General features: G+C 44.9%; 1 protein-coding gene and 1 pseudogene across 1 annotated transcript in view; one reads left to right on the top strand and one right to left on the bottom strand.

The window, feature by feature from the left end:
- Mcu (mitochondrial calcium uniporter) overlaps positions 1-5,876 on the bottom strand; it is a 169,082-nt gene extending 163,206 nt beyond the window's left edge. The window contains exon 1 of the mRNA XM_059282158.1: positions 5,730-5,876. Coding sequence (XP_059138141.1) covers positions 5,730-5,876 — 147 coding nt within the window. The remainder of the gene's footprint in view (positions 1-5,729) is intronic.
- A 13,445-nt stretch (positions 5,877-19,321) lies between these two features.
- Positions 19,322-21,967, top strand: LOC131893824 (small ribosomal subunit protein uS5-like; annotated as a pseudogene).
- The last annotated feature ends 462 nt before the right edge of the window (positions 21,968-22,429 follow it).

Here is a 22,429-nt window from a genome sequence, read left to right as displayed (position 1 = left end):
TTCTCTGTGTAGCTTTGGAGCCTGTCCTGGAACTCACTCTGTTATTGTTTTTAATTATGAATATTTGTCTATGGACCCATGCATATGAGTGTAGATGCCCACACAGACGGCCTGAAGCGTCAGACAGCCCTGAGCTGGAGTTACAGGAGGTTGTCGGCTGCCTGATGTGGGTGCTGGGAGCCAAACTCTGGTCCTCTGCCAGAGCAGTAAGCACTCTTAATCACGGAGCATCTCCGCAGCCCTGGCAGGAGGTTTTTAAGCGCTGGTTGTCAAGCTTGATCTATATCAGAGAGCGCTTGTTCAAGACTGAGTCACAAGTTATGTACTTATCCTAAGAATTCTATCTCAATTAACTTTTTTCCCAATTCACCTTTTAAAACCAGTGCTAACAGTTTAAAGCAAAATACACAACCATTAATTTAGTAGGAAAACACCTAGACTGGAGAATGAAGAAATGTTCAGGCCTTCTTACCACTGCATTCACAGATACTATGAAAAAAAAAATTTTTTTTCTCTCTCATATACCTGCTTCCTCTAAGGCAGTGGTCCTCAACCTTCCTAATGCTGTGACCCTTTAATACAGTTATAATGTTGTGGTGACCCCTCCCAACCATAAAATTATTTTCATTGCTACTTCAGAACTGCAATTTTGCTACTGTTGGGAATTGTAATGTAAATATCTGTATTTTCCAATGGTCTTAGATGTTCCCTGTTTAAGGGTCATTTGACTCCGCCCCCCCCCACAGATGGGGTCGTGACCCTCAGGTTGAGAACCACTGCTCTAAGGGATTCAGAGATCTGTTCTAGAATTATTTATATACCATAGTTATAATTTTTCTAATAATGCATAATTCTAATATACCCATGAGCCCTAGTTTAATCAGTCCAATTAAAAAAGGTTCAAACACTGAGCAGATATCCTGAAATTAAAATATAATCTTGACCTTAATCCCAGTGGTTATTCACATGATGACATCATATTGCAGAAGATCTAACAGGAGGCAGGGGTAGCCCCAAAAAGACGAAAAACGGTTTGGTTGTCAATGTATTGTCTTTGACTACATCATCCTTGATGCTGCATTATCTATTTATTTAGACTTTTTTTGTCCTATGAAGAGTTTCATAGAGCATAAAATAAAGTCCTTGGAGCCTTAAAAACAATCAAATAATCAGAATCTGTTGAATAAATCCAAGTTCATTCACTCATAATACTTTATGGGATTCAAAATAAGTAAGATTTTAAAGATGAATAAAAGGATGTCTACTTCCTTGAAAATAAAACAAGCGTATTCTAAACCAATTTATCCAGGACCCTCAATACGCTAATACTACAGTAGAATAAAAACAACACATTTGGAATCTGACTGCAGTAGATATTCCTAGTAATCCAGGTAATTATTGTACTTTAACTGGTTAGGAATAGAAAGCTACTGACCATGACTTGGTAGTACCAACTCTTGCCGCCAATCCATCATAAAGAAATGTAACATACAATCAAAGCATCACTGGCCTCACCAAGCTTAAAGCAATTTTTCAGATTTGGCTTCCTTGACAACAGGCTCAAAAGTCAAGAGGGGAGGAATAGTAAGATACGCATCTCAGCCTTATCTCCCCAGCAAGATAGCAAGTCCGACAATAAAACGTGGAGAGTACACTGTCCATCTGCGTGCTGATGATAATAAATTCTATCAGGATTTAGATTAGAGAATGGAAAAAAAAATAAGAGACAGGAATCACCAAAGTAAATATATAAACTAAGCCTTTTTGGTTTCTCTCTGCAGCTCTGGCTGTCCTGGAACTTGCTCTGTAGACCAAGCTGGCCTCAAACTCAGAGATCCACCTGGCTCTGCCTCCAGAGTGCTGGGATTAAAGGCGGCGGCCCGTTTGCCACAAATATAACCTCACAAGTCACTCCTCTGTTTCATTAGATTTATGAAGTGAGGGCGTTAGACTTGAAAGGAAGTGTATGTCAGTCTCCAGCCTGAAATGAACCTTAGACATAAGAGGAATGAATGGTGTAGTTACAGCTGAAATTCAGCCACAAAATCTGTTTAATAGTAGGTATGGATGGGACATTTGGGGACAGCGCTGGAGTTGGCTTAATTATAGTAGAGTTTTGTGCATGGATCCAGCAAAGACAGACTCGGACCAGGAGAAACAGAGAAGTAGGGTTTAAGCCTAGCATTCTCATACAGCCCTATAAATCCCATGCAGGCAGATCACTGGAAGTTCAAGACCAGCTTGGACTGACTGCATTGGGTAGCTTGAGGCCAGCCTGGGTTACATACTGCCCACCCCCACCCCCCACCGCACCCAGGAAGGAGGACTATGTATCAAGCAAAGTAGCCTTAGGTAAATTGCAACAGTATTACTGCCAAGAAACTGTAGCGTAGAGAAGGGGGCCCACAAATTGTAACAGTGTAGTGCCTGCTTATGATTTTGTAACTTAGCACAGATGCTGACCACCAGGAACTGCCAACACTCAGGCTGTCACAATCAGAGATGAAGCAGTTTGATTTAGCAAAGGAACTGCACAGCCCACAGTGAAAGGCAGTTCCCCTCCAAAGAGCATCTTTGGAAATAGCAGCCACCTTCTCTAGTCACACAGGAAGAAGACCTGCAACAGTTTATATTCGCTGTAGGTGCTCTGGAGTTGGGCAACAGTAGCAGGCTCTTTACACAAGGAGAAAAATCACACTACATGGTGCAAATTTATTTACTCCCATTTATCCCACTCAAAGATGTTCTAAAGTCAGATTGCATGGGTACACATTTGTAGTCACAGCTAGGTAGGAAACTGAAGCAGGAGGATCTCTTAAGGCTAGGAGTTAAAGGAATGCCTGGGAAACAAAGTAAGACTTGATTTCAAACACTGTGTCTTGGAGAGGAGGGTGAAATATGTTTTAATGGGGGAGTGATGAACAGTTATGTTTATAACTGTGCAATCATAGTTACAATTTTATTAAAGTACTATTTGTTTTAGACTTTTTTTTTTTTTTTTTTTTTTTTTGGTTTTTTCGAGACAGGGTTTCTCTGTGTAGCTTTGCGCCTTTCCTGGAACTCACAGAGATCCGCCTGGCTCTGCCTCCCGAGTGTTGGGATTAAAGGCGTGTGCCACCACCGCCCGGCTTAGACTCATTTTAAAACAATGACTCTTGGCCTGGCTGAGCACGGTGGCACATGCCTATAATCCCAATACCAGGGAGAGAAGGAGCAGTAAAAGGAGAGGTCTTTTGGTCTCAGCTACATAGTGAGACCCTGTTTCAAACAAACAAACAAAAAAGATGACCCACGCTGGAAGAAAAAAAGTTATTCTTAGCCATGACCCTTGGCTCTAATTTTCTGCACCTACTACTGCTGAATAAAAGTGACACAAGTTGGGCTTGTGATCAGGTTCGATGCAGACTGCCATCTGCTGCATACATGGGATGTCTCCACTCAACCCCAGTGTCTCACCGGGTAGGATCATTGTAAGGATAGCTATTGTTTGGGGCAAGTTGTTCCACATTCATCTACTCTATGTGCCTCAAAATCACATCCACTTAAAGAGTCCTACCCCTGTGGCTTTGAAATACAAAGAATTTCCTGGCAGGCCATTAATTAATTTTATAAGCGAAAGGGGAGATATGTAAAGGCAACTGCGGTCTATTATACAATACAAAGAACACCAAAAAAAAGGAGTCATAATCCCTGGGCAGGAGGAGTCTCACCAGTGTGTACTCTTGGCCAAGTCTCTCTCCTTTCTGGGCCTCAAATTTCAGGCTTGAAAAAAATCAAGAGTTAAATCCCTAAGAGACATCTTTCAAATAGAACGTCATGTGAGGAATCATAGAAAATCAGGTGGGGATACATACACAATGGCTTTCGAGCAATTGGACAAACCTTCAAAATCTGCTTCTCCATATTTAAATCATCAGGTTCCTCTCTTTTCAAATCTTAGGAGCCTAAGTTCATTTACAAGTCACCATTCCCATGACAACACTTCTGCCCTTCAAAAATAACACTTCATCTTTAATTGTGCTTTCAGTTACAAATTCAGCACACCACTTTTACCCACCCCAGAATAGCACAGAAGAACGTTGTCATGAAGTAGCCCTCCACGGAAGACACTGCATTTGCATGTCAGAAAATACATGAGGCACAAACTGTCCAACACCACAGGAATACCACACCCAAATAGTATTAAAAACAAGCTGCAAAATCAGAGGAGGCTTCATTCCAAAACAAAGATAACTCGGGAAGTCTCCTGATAGTTCAGAGGGGAAAGAATGCCATCAGATTTGGGGGTGGCCTTTATGTCTTTCAGATAACATAACTAGAGGCTATGAAACATGCAAACCAGAACCGAACTGTAGAAAAACCCGGATCTCACCCAAAAAATTTCAGCAAAGCAATGTCAGTAAGCCAAATACGAAAAAGTACAATTTTCTCACAAGAAGCATGGTCAGGTCCGTAACTACGGCTAATAATAGCAATACTATCTTGCATTTGCACAGCCTGGGTTCTTTGCATAGCGCTTTCCCACAATCTACGCTATCCTAGGTCTAGGGGTATCCTCTCTGCAAACCTCCAGCCCTTTCCTCTTCAGAGAGAGGGAATCAGAACAAGACAGGTCGTGATGCATGGGCCGAAGGCACCGCTTTCTCTATTGGGCCGCCTGCAATGAGTCTCCCATCACCACACTATACAAGTTCACCCTAGGAAATTAAACCTACACTTGCTCTCTCAGAGTTGGCCAGAGACCAACACATATGGGCCTCGAAAGTCCAAAGGAAGAGAACCTGCTGACTTGTTAGGTGAAAAACTCCATGCCAAGCTCCCGTGGCCTCCACCACTACACACACACACACACACACACACACACACACACACACACCGAGGCAATTCCTTTCCTTCTTTGCCAGGCAATGAAACCCCGGCAAGAACTGGTTAACAGAACCACCAAATCTCTGCCACTGTGTACAACTTGCCATGCTGCCTGCCTCTCTTGCGCCTGCTGCCCTGCCTTTGGGCACGAGTGTAGCGTGAAAGCCAACCCTCTGATGGGATCACCAGGACCTTTTAAGGACCCCGAGGGGATCGCGCTTGTCTTCTTGAAGCAATGCAGCATCCACCTCGAGGAAACTGATTCCCGGAACACACACACACACACATATGCAGGGACTCCGAGAGGGATAAAGTTTGATTTCCCTTCCTGCGCGTTCCTAGGGGGCCGAGAGAGGGCGAGGCAGCAGCCTCCTGGGGTCCTGGGGCGCTCTCCGGGGACAGTTCCTAGCAGCATGGCACTGCCACGCTCCTGACACACCGGCAGCCGCGGCAACTCAGGACGCCCCAACCCGCCCAGTGGAAGGGAGAAGGGGACAACTCGCACCCGGCTCAGTTCGGGAGCACTGGAGCAAAGCTGTCAGGAACGACGGAGGGAGGGACCGAGCCCAGAGGCCGGTCAGGGAGAGGTTCAAGTCCCGAGCCTTCCCCGCCCTGGCGTCCCTAGTCCTGCGGGAACATCCCTGCTGTCGCCCCTCCTCCTCCTCCTCCTCCTCCTCCTCTTCTGCCTCCCGCCCGCTCGCCCGCCCTGCCTTCCCAGCCGCCGCCGCAGGCGCTGAAGGACACGGCGGCTCCGGTGGCCCGCCACCCCGGGGCGACCGCGAGTTGAGGGAAGTCGCCGGGCGCCCCGGCCTGCCCGCGGCTCCCCACGCCGCCCCGCCCTCCCCGGAGCCGCGCTCGCTCACCGTCCGGTGCTGCTGGTGCTGCCGGTGGCGGCTGACGGCCAGCCCGGGAAAGCAGCCGGCAGTCAGCGCCCCGCAGCCGCCGGCGCCCCCGCCGCCGCCCCGGGAGCAGAGCAGCAGCAGGAGCGATCTACCTGCGGCGGCCGCCATCTCTCAACTGGAAACGGCGCTGGCCCAGGCAGCGCAGCGGACGGCCGGGGCGTGGCCAAGACCCGCCACTCAGCCGCGGCCGGCCAACCGCAGCCCTGAGTGAAGTCTCTGAGGCGGGGCTTTGTTCGAAGCCCAATCAAAAAGCGGGAGAACCCCGGCTTCGGGCTGTCTGTCACTTGCAGAGTTACCTTACGGGCAAATTCTAGGGAACTGGTCTTTGGCACTCTCTTGGAATGGAGCAGTAAGGGATGGCAAGTTCGATCTGGCTAATCTTTACCAAGCATAGTGACATTGGGGACTAGGGGAATAGATATCTGGGCAAAGCTTGTTCGGAGTTGAGTTCTGAGTGTTCTAAGTTGTCCACAGAAGCACCCAACTGGTCATATTAAGTAGGTTGCTACAACTCTCGACCACATGCCTAAAGTTAGCAGCGGTAATGGATAGCATCTGGATATGAAGAAACCCAATGACAGTGCTGTGTAACATAATGTAAGATATAATGATTGTAGCATCGAAGTTCCAGGATGAGTGCCTGCCATTGGGCTGAGTGAGCAGAACTCTACCCACATTCGAAACATGCAGTTCTTTTTCACAGCCCCTTTGTAACATTGACATTCCTCTCTAAAAGCAACACTGTTCATTACCATACTTGACCTTGGGTTCCTTTGTTAAATAACTACAAAAACAAAAAAAGTCGACAAGTGATAAAACCGTGTAGAGATGAACCAAGTTTCATAGTTTTGCTGTGAAAACAGCAATTAGAACACACTTCAGAATAACTTTTGGAGGCGGGGGGGGGGGGGGGGGGGGTGTTATCTCATTATGTTGCCCAGGCTGGCCTGCGATACACTACACAGCCCAGGATGACCTCAAACTCACCTCGGACCTCACCATCCCCAGTGCTGGGATTGTAGGCAGGTACCATCAATCACATCCAGCATGGAATAACTCTTATTTTCTTGTTTCTTGTTCTGAGTTTTGTTTGAGATGAATTCTCGCTATGTAACTGAGGCTTGGGCTTCAATTCCCAATCATTCTGCCTCAGCCTCCTGAGTGCTATGATACAGGCATGAACCATCATGCCTGCCTTGGGCTGACGCTCATTCACTTTGTCTTGCCACAAGGACAGGGTTCTCAACCTGTGGGTCGTGACCCCTTTACAGGGTCAAACGTCCCTTTCACAGGGGTTGCCTAAGACCATCAGAAAACACAGATATTTACATAATGATTCATAACAGTAGCAAAATTACAGTTATGAAATAGCAATGGAAATGATTTTATGGTTGGGGGTCCCCACAACATGAGGAACTGTACAAAAAGGTTACAGCATTAGGAAGGTTGAGAACCACTGCACAAGGAACAAATCCACAGCGAGGTGTCCTAGATTTTCTTAGAAGACTTCCTAGCTGTTTGTTATTATGAGCCACTCAATTCTTTCAGCTCCTTATAAAATCTTGGGGGTGGGAAAACTATCAATTTTTTTTTAATTCCAGTAAGTATTCTTGTAGTTTACATAGCCTTACATGATGTTTTAAAAAGTTGTATTACTTGTTCTACTAATATTTTTTCAAGTCTGACTAAAATTGCTTTCTTGGCCAAACAACGAAGTGAAGACTTTGGGTTCTTATGCCCAGAACAGTAGGCTGATGGATTTCGCCAGGTGAGATCGCCATGCGGCTCACTTGCCCGGAAGAGCTCCATTTCCCAATGCTTGGAGCCCAGGAGCCGGGGAATGCGCTCCAGCTCAACAGCTGCATGGAATAGCCCCCCATTTGGAATTCAGAATGTGGCTGGAACGTCTTCACTCACAATTGTCTTCTGCCTGTCTATATTTATCCCAACAGCATGTCATGTATTTATCCATACTGCACATTTCCCTTTCTCTCCCACTCCTCTGGGCCTTTTTACTCCATTCACCATGGATTTTAGTTGTTTTTTTTTTTTTCTTTTTGTTTTTCCTTTGCCAAACCTGGGGGTGGGTCAAGAGTGTTCCTTCTCCATCTCCATGTTACACTTTGGGAAATCTTACTGGAATTGCCTTTCTGCTGTTTTTCCAAGTCTGGAAGTTAAATATCTATCCTGCCGTACTAAGATTTAGTTCTGTGCATTAAAAAATGAACCAGATTAAGCCAGGCATGGTACCATACACCTGTAATCGCATAACTAGGGAAGCTGAGGCAGGAAGATTGCTGTGAGTATGAGGCCAACTTGGGTTACAAAGCTAGATGTTTTGGGAAAGGACAAAAACAAATAAAATAAAATAAAATGGAAAAAAAGTCACACTCTTTTTGTTTGTTTGTTTTTTGAGACTGGGTTTCTTTTGTGTGATACCCTCGGCTGTCCTGGAACTCACTTTGTAGACCAGGCTGGCCCCAAACTCACAGAGATTCACTTGCCTCTGCCTTCCAAGTGCTGGGATTAAAAGCATGTGCCGCCACACTCGGCCACACACTTTTTAATGCACATATCTTAAGCTAGAGACATTGCTAACAGTCCCAAATCTATTTTCCAAAATGTATCACCTTATATCCTTGAAAATTAAATCGTTGATGCCCTAAGTTAGGCTACATAATGAGAGGATCTACCAACTAAACCAGGTTCTTGTAATATAGGTCTAGCAACTGCTCTAAACAATTCTCCGTTATCTTCCAGGAAAAAAGCAAAATAAACCTTCCCACAGTGGCAAAGGATTATGTGAGCTGGTTGGTCAGGCTGACTAAGAAGTGCAGTAGCTCATCAGAAGGGAATCCTCATACTGAAGAACCCGGGAGCTCACTGATCATTCTAGAGGTGATATATTTATAAAGAAGGACACACACACCTTGTAAGATGTCGAAGATAGCCTCAGTATTTTCCAATGAATTGTTCGAGTATATTAGACATTAATCTCTTAACAAAATATTAATCAACCACTTACAAAAGTAACTATCCATAAGTCAAGCACAGTGGCACACACACCTGTTTCCCAGCACTTGAGAGGCTGAGGCAGAAGGATCACAAGTTCAGGACCAGACTGGGCTACCGAGAAAAAAACTATCCCAAAAAGACAAAAAAATTGTTGCCTATTCCCATAATGCAACACTGGGAAAGCTCAGGCAGGAAGATTGCCAAGTTTAAAGCCAACCTGGGCTATATAGACAAGACCCTATTTTACCTATTTCAAATACAAAAAAATAAACAACAAACGAAAAGAATTGTCCTATGCATACGTTCACACTTTACCTTAGTCAAAAGACCAAGAAATGATGTGTTTATTCCTTATTAAAAGTGAGCTGGGCATAGTGGTCCATACCTATAATCTCAGTGCTTGTGAAGTAGAGGCAGCAAGATCTGGAGTTTGAGGCCAGCCTGGGCTACATGTGTCCCTGTCTCAAAAAAAAAAAAAAAAAGAAAAAAAAGAAAAAAGAAAAGAAAAGAAAGGCAGAAAGAAAGAAGAAAGAAAAAACATAGCACTTCTCAGCCTTTTGGCTTGGCTGAAATCATATAAATTATAAAACTATAGCTACTACAGTATACATGATCATTTTAAGAATTCTATCTGTAATACAGGAGCCAGTGAAATGGCTGGGCAGACAAAGATGCTTGTGGTACAAGCCTGACAACCTGAGCTTGGTCTGGAACCCACAAAAGGTGGAGAGAGAACTAACTCTCAAAAGTTGTCATATGACCTCCATTCATGCTCTGTGGCATGCACACATGCACACACAAATAATAATAACAATAAATATGCAAAACATTTTTTAAACTACATATATAGGGCTGAGAATGGTGGCACATGCCTTTAATCCCAGCACTTGAGGCAGAGGCAGGAGGATCTCTGTGAGTTCAAGGCCAGCCTGGTTCTACCTAAAATCTGTCCTGATTCCAAGCTGACTAGGATGACATAGTAAGACCCTGTCTTAAAAAATATATATGTATAAGCCAGGCAGTGGTGGCGCATGCACTCAAGAGACAGAGACAGGTGGATCTCTGTGAGTTTGAGGCCAACTATAGAGTGAGGTCCAGGACAGGCTCCAAAATCCTGCCTCAAAACAACAACAACAACAACAAAAAGAATATATATATTATTTATTTATATATTATATTATTTATATTATATCTTATGTAATATATTGAATTATATATAATTAATTATATATAAAATTATATGTTATATAATTCAGGTGGTGATTCTAAAGGAATAAACATGAAAACACATTGCCTTAGGGAAGTTTTGAGGGACACCTGCTCTTTTGAGTAGTTTAGATTGTTCCCACCTGCATATTAATTTTATAATTTAAGAACATGGTCATTAAAACACATGGTTGCACAACTGTTTCAATGCCAACCTTTAAAAACAGGTTGCTTTTTTTTTTTTTTTAAGCTAAAACTAATCAGAGCATATTTCCTGGTGCAGGAAACTTTAACCAGTTTCCCTACTAAAATGCACACTGCAGTCAGCTCCCAGCCATGACTCAACCCAATGGAATATTTACCTAAGGGTTCCAGAACAGGTAGGGTGGACAGGTAAAGCACACACATACACACTGATGCGAGCCAGCAGGCATGAAAGGAATCTCCTCGGAGCTTTGGGGGCTGTGTTTCCTGATTCCCTGATGATGTTTTTATTATCTGAGTGGTTTCAGCAGTTCTGAGTGAACAGGAAAGAGAACGTTTAAAAGCAGGACAAAAGGAAAGGGTGTAGCCTTCAGATAGTTATAGGGAGCCACGGCCCAGACCTATTTGCTCTTTATTTTTGCTTCACTCTCTGTTCCCATGAGCTCCCCCTTTCCATGCTCTTCGCTGTTGGTTCTTCTTCCTTTCGCAGCTCATCTGCATAGTAAACATTTCTACTCAGCGTAGTTGAGAAAGACTCAACGACTCTTAAAGTGTCTCCTCCGTACATCTCAATATAAGTATTATATATTGTAATATGTTCTATCTTTTCCTCTGTGTATCCATTTTCACTGCATTTACACACACACACACACTCATGTTCTCCTTGTTTTTTTTTCTCTATTTCCTCCAATACTCCCACTTGCCCTAACTCTAACACAGACCCTTTCCAGGTCAGAAATAGATTTACACATCCCTCTAAAAAACATCTGTTAGCGGGAGGTGCATGTCCTGATTTCCAAAGGACGACTGACTCCATATTTTATAACTCAGTGACCCTGTGGTCTGTTATTTTCTGTCGGGAACATGCACTCTGCGATCTTTTCTTTCGTGTGCAGAACCCCAAGAAAACACTGAGTTGAGAAGGGCAGGACTTGGTCGGGTAGGATTGTCTTTGTGCGTGTTTCTCATGATCCAAGAGACCAGCAGCAAACTTTTAAGCTATCTTTCTGTGTTGGGTTGACTTGCGGCCTCCTGCAGTCTTTGATATTTACTAGACTTTTGGATCTAGGAAGTCTTTTGTCTCTATCTGGAGTGATCCAAGTTCTTAATTTTGTACTCAAATATAGCACACCTCCTAAGTACACAGGAATTCGGCTCACATGTTTATGAAACCCAGCACCATCCAGAGTAATAAAACAGACCGGATTGACCTATAACAGATTTCCTAATGGTGAAGTGGCTCCCTTGCTTAGCAGTCCCTTCTCCAGAGATCTCTTCCCCATACCCTGAACTCGCCTCAAAACAGCTGTCTCCACCTTTTTACTTCTGCTGTCCCTGTAGCCACCTGTGCTGTTGGGGACTGAATGTAAGTACAGCCTTTTCTGAAAGTAAATGTCTAGGTAGAACTTAAGTCTCCTTTTTGCAAACTCCCATAATTTACTGCTCACTTTCCATCCTGGTTGCTGGTACTGCATCTGAGCTGGTCTGATAGTGTGATAACATTCTGCAATCATCATTAGGCCTTTCAGTTTGCTTGACACAGGGTCTAATGTAGCCCAGGATAACCCACACTTGCTAGCATTGTTGATAGGAGTCACTACACCCAGCTCTCACTAGACCTGTTTGATCAAGATAACTTGGCCGACTGGGCCACAGTACCCTCACAATTCTAAGTGTATTCTGTAACAGAATTACTTACGTCACTGTTTTTGTCCTACAGTGGTGTATTCTATAACAGAATTACTGACGTCACTGTTTTTGTCCTACAGTGGTGTATTCTGTAACAGAATTACTTACGTCACTGCCTTTGCGCTACAGTGCTCTCTCAGGTTAGGAGCTGCCAATCTGGCAAGTTAACTGAAGCTAATTCTAGACAATGTCAGTTGTTCCTTCAACTGTCTGTTCTTCACATTTTAATTTATAGACACCTCCGACGGTAATATCTGAAAGAATTGCACGAAGCAGAGCAGTCTAGAAGAACCTTCTTGGGCTGGTTCCTAGCCACATGAATCTGCCTACCTCAAGGTGAGATACATCTTTAATATTATGCTGAGTTTGGCCCAAATTTCAGCTCCTCTGAATCTAAACTAAGATACTGTCAAACTGCTATATTTCCCCTCACTTTCGATAGAACATATACCGTCATTATCTGATCTGATTTCCAAGGGGAACCAGGAAGGCTCTGGGCCACGGGCTGCAGCCGGTGGGCAGCAGGAGGTGGAGGAAGTTGTGGGCGGGAGCTCGGGCGATGTTGAACAACAGGTGCACAGGCAGCTCTTTAAATTTAGCCACTGTCCTTGGTGTCCTGTCTCCCAGCCGTCACTTACGGCAACCACTGCTGATTTGGAAAGGATAAGAGAAGGGATCATACTTATTAAAAGACAAAAGAGGAGAATTAATTTAAAAAAAAACAAACAAACACCTAGCCTGAGGAACAAAAACACTGACCATTAGAAACTATACACAGTTAAAAGGAATTAAAAAGGAAGGAAATTGTTTAAAGAGATACTAATCATTAGCAAATCATTCTTAATTAAGTACTTTAAGAGGAATTCTTAGCTGCCAAAATGTGGGAGCAAAATCACCTAAAATTTGGAAGGAGGCTCAGAAAGGAATTACTAGTAATTCAGAGTTTGGAGACGAGAGGAGGGGAAATGATTTAGGTAGGTGCAATGCATCCATCATCCCGCCAGCCAGGCAGTCAACTGAATGCTCACGTGATAGGAGAGATAGGCATGTACACAAATTTTTCATTCTTTATACCACGTATTTATTTTCTTGAGATATTCATTGCACTCTCCTAAGCTTTACTTTGAAATTGAACCAGTTTTCCCACCTAGCATTTATCCATCATTGAAAAGAATGAAAAAAAAAATCTCACTCTTTTCCTCCTTGGCAGCTTGGGGACCCCTGCGATCATGAATGACCAGGAAGTTCATGACTGGCCATCTGCTTCAGAGGAAACAAGAGGTCATTGATGTCCTTCACCCTGGGACAGAAATTGGGGAAACGCTAGCCAAAATGTATCAAACCACACCAGATGCCTTCTTTGCATTCAGACTCAGAAGCCTCTTTGGTCGTGGCTAGATGGCTGGCTTCAGCATACGCTGTGATTCTTTGGATTATGCAAAGGACAATGAGCCTAAACACAGGCTTGCAAGGCATGGCCTTTAGTGAGTGAGAACGAGGCTGTGCCTGCTCCAAGGTCTGGTTGGGGAGAAGGGTTTTTCTTGTAGATGTGAGGGGGAGTTCGGCCACAGGCACCTGGAAGGGTCCATACTGAACCAGACCATGGGAGGAGAGAGAGAGGAGAGGGAGGAGAGAGGGAGGGAGAGAGGGAGAGAGAAAGACAGAGACAGAGAGAGGGACAAGAGGAGACAGGGCAAGAGAAGGGACCAGAAGCCAAGAGAGGCGGACCGAGAGAGAGAGAGAGAGAGAGAGAGAGAGAGAGAGAGAGAGAGAGAGAGAGAGAGAGAGAGAGAGAGAGAGAGAGAGAGAGAATGAAGAGGCCAAGAGAGCACATGGCAGAAAAGGTTGGATTATATAGGAATCCCAAGCTGGGGGAGGGAAGCCCAGGAGAGGTTTAGAGTGGGGGCGGGGTGAGACGTGTGGGAGGGGCCACCGGTACTGAGTGAGACTTGTCCCGGGGTTTCTTTGGGACCTAATATTTATGAGAAGAAAAAGACCTCCAGAAACAGAGACAGGAAAGCACGCACAGGAGGAAGGCCTGGGGACCCGCAAAGGCCAGTGTTGGTGTTGGCAGAAAGCAAGCGGAGACAGACTACCGCGAAGGCAGTAGGGATTCTGCCGTGACTTGATCAGCTGTGATGGTGCCAATCTATAAGGAGAGAGCTAATAAACTAAAAGCTTGCGTGTTTCAAAATAAAAACAAGCCGGGCGGTGGTGGTGCACGCCTTTAATCCTAGCACTCGGGAGGCAGAGCCAGGTGGATCTCTGTGAGTTCGAGGCCAGCCTGGGCTACCAAGTGAGTCCCAGGAAAGGCGCAAAGCTACACAGAGAAACCCTGTCTCGAAAAACAAAAACAAAAAAAATAAAAATAAAAATAAAAATAAAAAAAGAGAGACAAAAGAATGGAAAAATCTCTAGAATGGTCTTTGAGCATTAACACAGCATAAATTTAAAGCATACTATTAATGTAATAATCACCCCATCCAACATTACTCAAGACATTAAAAAAATTACAGGTTTTTTTTTCTTGCTTGGTGTGTTCGCTGTTGTTTTGTTTCGCTGTTAGTTTTGTGTTAACAGAGTACAATTCTATTAAAATAACTTTAACTATTCCACCATTCAGAAGACAAACTAAAAATGGAGACTCAGAAAATGATAAGAAGACATAGTGGCCGGATGTGATGGCACCTAGAGTCCCTGAACTTGAGAGTTCAAGACCTGCCCAGCTACATGGTGATTTCTAGGCCAGCCTGAGCTGTACAAAGAGACTCAGCCTCTCAAAACTTAAACCTAAACAAAAAGCACCATATTATTTTGTTTTCATATCTTGCTTTCTTAAAATGTCTTTCTGAAGGCCAGGCATCAGTGGCACCCACCTTTAATCCCAGCACTCAGGAGGAAGAGCCAGGCGGAGCTCTGTGAGTTCGAGGCCAGCCTGGTCTACAGGACAAGCTCCAGGACAGGCACCAAAATTACACAGAGAAACCCTGTCTCAAAGGGAAAAAAATCTTCATGACGTTTAACCAGGGGTCTTCGGTGTATCCAGTCCCAAAGGGAGACAACTCAGAGGGTGAAATGCTTTCCAGGTAAACATTAGGACTTCAGGTTGATACCCAGAACCCATGTTTTTAAAAATATGAGCATGGTGGTGCACACTTATAATCACAGCCTTCCTGGGCTGAAGGAAGGGAGGCAGAGACAAGAGGAGCCCTGGGCTTGCTGATTTAGCCTAGCTGAATCATCGAATTCCAGGTCAGTTGAGAAACTCTTGTCACCCTGAGGAGCAGGATTCATGGCTGATCTCTGACCCAGACACACACACTCAAACACACACACACACACACACACACACACACACACACACCACACACACACACACACCACACACACACACATTCCCATCCTCTCACAAAAGAGAAAACAGGAATTCTAATAAACCTTTTTGTTTGTTGCGGTATTACAATAACAACAACATAGTAATTCCGTTCCTGGGGCCATTTACTCAAAAGCAGTACATTTTGAACTACTAAGGCTGCTTAAGCACCATTAAGAGCACTGGGATGATGGATTCCAAAGAGCTGCTGGCCAAAACACACAAAGAATTCTTGCAAACCAGGAAGAAAAATGGGCAAAAGACTTGAATAGATACTTCACAACAGAGGACTTCTAACTACCCAGAGAACAATCGGAAGGTCATTTGACTTCATCACCAACCAATTAGATACAAACTAACCCCACAGTGCAGTAGTACTTACAGCCCAACAAAGGGTTTCAGATGAGAGAGCTAGAGAAGATGCTAAGTTTTGGCAAGAATCTGGAGTAATTACAATGTTCATGTATCAGCAGGAGTTACCCATTGGTACAGCCTCTGACACCAGAAAACAGACTATGTGAATCAATTGAACAGAGATGATAGGATATAAAGAATTAACGAGAGCCCCCTTTTCTGGGTTTTAATAATTCCAGTAGATTTCCTTTGTTTGCTCGGACTTAGGAGTCATGACTGTCTCTAGTACTCCTGCCAGCATCCATTAGTTTTCTTTCTATCTCTTCAATGACAAGCTATTTATAGATAGGCAGGGGCGTGGCTCAGCTTGTGGAGTACTTAAACCTAGTATGTTGGAGGCCTTGGGTACAATTTCCGGCGCTGCATAAACTGACTGGGAGTGGGCAGGACTCGTGTTACTGGGAGACGACTGTGCAGGTAAGGATTTTGAGATTAAAATTATACAACTGTTCAAAATGTTTTTATTCATTTTTTTAAATTTTCATATATTTTGATCATATTCTTTCCCCTCTCCCAACCCCTCCCAGATCCTCTCCCACCTCCCTACCCACCCAACTTCAAGTTCTTTCTCTTAAAAAACAAACACATACACACGAGAGAGACAGAGAGAGACAGAGAGAGACAGAGAGAGACAGAGAGAGATAGAGACACAGAGAGAGAGAACCCAAAACATGGAATCTGATTTGGGTACACCAAGTACTCCTGAGCATGGAACCTGGACAACTTCACATATTGGCTTTTAAAAACAGATATGAATAATAAAGACCTTGTAAACAATGTACCTGCCATTTGATTGAATCTCTTCCTCCTCTTCCTCCTCCTCACCACCACCACCACCACCACCACCACCACCACCACCACCACCACCACCCTCTGCCATGGATGTTTTGTCCAGAAACAAGGATTATCTTAGTAAGAAAACTAGACTGGATGGACACAGATACTGCACTCCGTGCTTTTATCCAGCTTGGCTCCTTCACCCTCACCAGCGTTAGAATGCAAGTCTTTCTATATGGAGAAACTGAGGTAACTAAGTATCCAAACTCAAGGTCCCTAGCCTGCCACATCGGCAACACAGGCTGCCTTTCTGGAAGCCATGCTCTCAGGAGACAGTCCAATATAATTCTCTTCACACTACAGTGTAGCAGGGCCTCTTCTTTATGGTGCCTGGGAATGAACCCGGTGCTTTACATGCTAAGCACATGCTCTCCCACTGAGCCACACACCCACAGTCCTAGCAATGCCCGTTTGCTCCCCAGGACATGCAGTTTACAGTGGAGGGAAAACTCAGCACAGAAGGTCTGAGCTGAAAAAGACTTCAAAAGTTCTCTCATTCGGGCTCTCTGGCCACAGAGAACTCATTGAGACCCGAGCACACAACTGCCTTTCTGTGGGCCACGAGGCTGCTCAATGGAAAGGCAGGACTGAAAGCCAAGGTTCCTGTCTCTTTCCCTACACCACAAAATCTGCCCCTCCCACATCCTAGTCCTTCAGATGAGCACTGGTATAGGGTCCAAAGTTCTTGTTGACTCCAAATGTTGCGGCCACAGTGGCACTGGAAGGATGGGTCACTAGGGCAATAAATGCTTATGGCTTCCACTTCCTGATCTGTATTCAGGGCCACTTCCAACTGCACATGGGCAGGTGCTATGTGCTGGCCTGGAAAGGCCCTTGTATTTTCAACCCATTTCTCTGCATTAGCTCTGTCTTGACACCAAAAGTTTGCTGACATAGTTTGCTCCTTTGGTCTGGAATACGGGAAGTCCCTGTTAAAATAGCAATGGACTGACTGTCTAACTAAATAAAAGCTTCCAATACCGTTGCTGGACTTTATTTATGGAATCAGCACTTTTCTGCTGGGAAAGTCCCTGAGGAGTGCCTTTATTGAGACTGTCGTGGTAGGATCAGATGGTGTGGGAGGAAGGGTAGGGTGGGTAGAGTGAGGAGGGGCCATTGTCATATGAAGTCATGGAATACTCTGGGAAGGCAGAAAGAATAGAAAGGATGAAAGAGTAGGAGAGAAACAGGGCAATAAGGGAGCACCTCTGTGCACCTTGCAGAATGGAACACAGATTTCTTCTTCTCCTTCTTCTTCTTCTTCTTCTTCTTCTTCTTCTTCTTCTTCTTCTTCTTCTTCTTCTTCTTCTCCTCCTTCTTCTTTTGTCCCCTTCTGAGCCAAAGGACCATCATGATGGACTGCCCTGCTTGCCAAGCTTACTCTTGCTACTGTTTTGTTGTTATTGTTGTTGTTTGTTTGTTTTGTTTTTCATTTTGAGAGAGTCTTGCTATGTAACTCTGGCTGGCCTCAAGCTAACAGAAATCTGTCTGCCTCTGCCTCCTAAGTGCTGGGGTAAAAGGCGTGACCCAGAGCTGGAGATTTGGCTCAGTGGTTAAGCAACACTTCTTGCTCTTTTAGTGGACCCAGGCTCAACTCCCAGCACCCACATGGTGGCTCACAACTATCTGTAACTCCAGTTCCAGGGGTTCTGGTACTGTTTTCTGACCTTGGTGGGCACCAGGCACACATGCAAGCAAAATATTCATACACATAATATAATAAAATTTTAAAAATAAAATAAAGGCATATGCCACCAATGCCTGCCCAGGGTCACTCTTCTTTTCCCAAGACCGTCAAAGGGGAAGAGAAGAGATGAAATACTCAGTACCTGGCTGTAGCCCGCAGCTCACTGAGATCCACTCTGTACAGTCTGGAATCACAGGAATCTCAGTGCATAAGACATCACCATCCCAACTGTACAAGTGAGAAAACTACGGGTCATAGGAGCTGAAATCCTTTCCCTGGTTCACATGCATAAGAGCTCACTCTGAGAGACTAAAAACTAAGTCCAGACTGCATCAAAAGAGGTCTTCTGTCCATGTTGGCTCACCCTACCACACCCCCTTCAGAGAAAAGTGCTTCCCAAGGCCTGTACCTCTCTGTCTTGCTCCTTCTTCCTCCCTCCCTCCCTTTCTTTATAGTTCCATATTCTTATTTATGGCAACCCCTGTGCTTTACTATGAGACATTGACCTTCACCGATCTAATTTATCAGATGTAAGGTTGGTGTTTCACTTCTAAGTGGGCCATCTGGCAGGCAGCATATGGAAACAGACCCTTTGACAAGGTCGTGAGAATGTTAAATCTGTAATTTAAAGAAGTTTTCTAAGCCAAGGAAGGGCGTGTGGCAGAGTACTTACTCAGCATGTGTAAGGCCCTGGGTTTGATCTCCAACACCACAAAATAGGTAAGTGATTTTTCTAAACTCTGAAGGAAACACTGTCAATGATAATACCGAGGGCCAGCAATTAGCAAGGTGTTGCCCTGTGTGCCATGTGAATATTACGTTATAACATCTTGCTTAATCCTCACAGGTTTCCTCTGAGGAAAATACCCTACCAGACTCCATTTTTTTTTAAGTGATGAGAAAAATCAAACACTGGAGAGTGATTTGCTAGAAGTTTGTTGACCGTTAAGTAATGGAGTCCATCCATGGATGCAGGCAGATACCGAAGGCTACACAGTGAACCTGGACTTCATCCTGTAGACGCTACAGTGTAGAGCCTTATACAAGTAGCTCAGAGGTAACCACCCTGAGCCCACACAGGCTCCAGAGGAATGAACGAGTGAAAACGATATCTCTGGGGCTTGAGAGATGGCTGATGATGAGGTGAGAATGTGTCCTGAACTTGCAGGGGATCAAGTTTGGTTCCCAGAAGCCACAGTGGAAAGTACTGATTCCTGGAAGGTGTCCTTTGACACCCCCCCCCATGTGCACTGTGGCATGTGTGTGCATGTTTTCACACACTGATGATGTGATGATGATGATGATGATGATGATGATGATGAGCCTCTATCCTGTGAGAGCAATAGGCTTCACTAACATCCAAAGTTGCAGCCTGGGGCTGGAGAGTTGGCTCAGCGGTTAAGAACACTTGCGAAGGAGTTGAGTTCGGTCCCTAGCACTCACATGGAGGCTTTCAGTTCCAGTTCGAGGGGATCCAATGCCCTCTTCTGGCCTCTGAGGGCACCAGACTCAACTGGTACAACTGTGCGTGGTACACATACATACATACATGTAGACAAACGCTCATACACATTAAAGAATAAATCTTCTTAAAGTTGTAGCTCTATCTATTCACATGCATCTTCCTCCTTATGTTGGGAAGTACAGGATATTATTTGTGTAAAGCATAGTCAGCTCACAGTTCTAACTTCAGGATCTGCCGGCAACCATTGTGTGCAACTGACTGTCGAACTCCAACCAAACAAGAGCATGGGGTCCAGACACCTGAAGAAATGTGTTTGCCCTTCACAGCCATCAAAAGACTAATAACCTACTGCTGTGAGCACACAAGCTGCTGAAGAAAAGTGTGAGGGAAATACACACACAACAAAACTGTCCCTTCATCTGTCCCTTCAAAAGAAATCTAAGTCCAGGGTGGCAGTTCCTGCCTGTGACCCCAGCACTCGAGAGGCCGAGGCAGGAGGATTGCTGTAAATTCAAGGCCAGCTTCAGCTCTATAGAGAGTTCCAGGCCAGCCTCTCTATAGAACGAGACCCTGTCCCAAGCAAACAAACAACAATAACAAAAAGAAGTCTGAAGTTTATCTAGAAACTTCCCTCAAAGGGAAAAACAATAGTGCCATAGCCTCTTGTGACACACTCACCATAGCCTCTTGTGACACACTCACCATAGCCTCTTGTGACACACTCACCATAGCCTCTTGTGACACACTCACCATAGCCTCTTGTGACACACTCACCATAGCCTCTTGTGACACACACCATAGCCTCTTGTGACACACACACCATAGCCTCTTGTGACACACACACCATAGCCTCTTGTGACACACTCACCATAGCCTCTTGTGACACACTCACCGTAGCCTCTTGTGAGACACTCACCATAGCCTCTTGTGACACACACACACCATAAAGAGTGTTGGAAGTGGTTTTAGACCTAGAATCTGAGCCTAGAACTAGACTCTGCAATCTGTGAGATCTTAGGTTCACAATCTGCAAAACGGTCTCAGGTCACGTAATCTGTAAAAAGAGAAATTCAGCTCTCCAGGTTGTGGTGAGGCAGTGGCTCTCGGCTTCCGTGATGCTGTGACCTTTAATACAGGTCCCCACATTGTGCTGACCTCCCGCCAACAACCATAAAATTATTTTCATTGCTACTTCACAATTGCAATGTTGATACTGTTATGAATCATAATGTAAACAGCCGATATGCAGAATATCTGATAGGTGACCCCCATGAAAGGCTCATTTGACTCTCACAGGGGTCGTGACCCACAGGTGGAGAGCCACTGTTGAAAAGGAAGAGGGAGGGTATTATGAAATATCCTTTACACTGTGTGAATATATGTCACGGTGATTGGCTTCATAAAAAAGCTAAAGGGGCAATAGTCAGGTGGGATTTTCGAGGCAGCGAGAACAGTGGGAAGAAGAAGGCTGGGTGGAGGGGAGACGCCAGGAGTCGCCAGACTGACAGAGAGGAAGCAGCATGGGCAGTGGTCATGGCCGGGGGGCTCTTGGAGGTAAAGCTGAAGACAAGGAGTGAATCCCCATCACCAAGCTGGGCCGCCTGGTTAAGGACATGAAGATCAAGTCCCTGGAGGAGATCTACCTGTTCTCCCTGCCCATTAAGGAGTCCGGGATTATTTATTTTTTCCCTGGGCGCATCCCTAAAGGATGAGGTTCTAAAGATCATACCAGTGTAGGAGCAGACTCGGGCTGGCCAGCAGACCAGATTCAAGGCTTTTGTCACTATTGGGGACGACAATGGTCATGTTGGTCTTGGTGTTAAGTGCTCCAAGGAAGTAGCCACGGCCATCCGAGGGACCATCATCTTGGCCAAGCTTTCCAATGTCCCTGTGCAGAGAGGCTACTGGGGGAACAAGATTGGCAAGCCTCACACTGTTCCAGGCAAAGAGACAGGCCGCTGTGGCTCTGTGCTGGTGCATCTCATCCCTGCCCCCAGAGACACTGGCATCGTCTCTGCTCCTGAGCCCAATAAGCTACTGATGATGGCCGGTATTGATGACTGCTGCCCATCAGCCAGGGGCTGCACTGCCACCCTGAGCAACTTTGCCAAGGCCACCTTTGATGCCATCTCCAAGACCTACAGCTACCTGACCCCCGACCTCTGGAGAGAGACTGTGTTCACCAAATCTCCTTATCAGGAATTCACTGACCATCTTGTGAAAACCCACACCAGGGTGTCTGTTCAGAGGACCCAGGCTCCAGCTGTGGCCACCACATAAGGGTTTTTATACAAGAAAAATAAAGTGAATCAAATCCGTTAAAAAAAAAAAAAGAGCTAGTTAGTAACAAGTCTAAGCTATCGGCCAAACTTTCATAGTTAATAATAAATCTCTGTGGGGTTTTTTTTGTGTGTGTGTGTGAGCTGGTGGCCCAAAGAAAAATCTGTCTGCAGGAGGTGAGAAGAAGGAAGAGGGAGAGAGGGAGAAGATGAAAGAACACTAAACTGTGTGGCCTCCTAAAATCTATTAGATTAATTAGAAGCATGGATGCTGTATTAAAAAGGTTTCTTCACCTGTGAATGTGTTATCAGAAGAAAAAAAAATACAAAGGAATTAACTCTTTACTCAATTGGGGGCCTCCCTTTTTGTTAAGGCAGTGGTTCTCAACTTTCCTAACACTGAGACCCTTTAACACAGTTCCTCATGCTGTGCTGACCCCCACAGGATCTCACTTTTTAGCCTAGGCTAATGTAGAACTCATTATGTAGCTT

This window comes from Peromyscus eremicus, chromosome 16_21 (genome assembly GCF_949786415.1).
Source record: "Peromyscus eremicus chromosome 16_21, PerEre_H2_v1, whole genome shotgun sequence".
In the NCBI taxonomy this organism is placed as follows: domain Eukaryota; kingdom Metazoa; phylum Chordata; class Mammalia; order Rodentia; family Cricetidae; genus Peromyscus; species Peromyscus eremicus.
The sequence above is the reverse complement of the archived record's forward strand: the minus strand, read 5'-3'. Positions and strand labels throughout refer to the sequence as shown.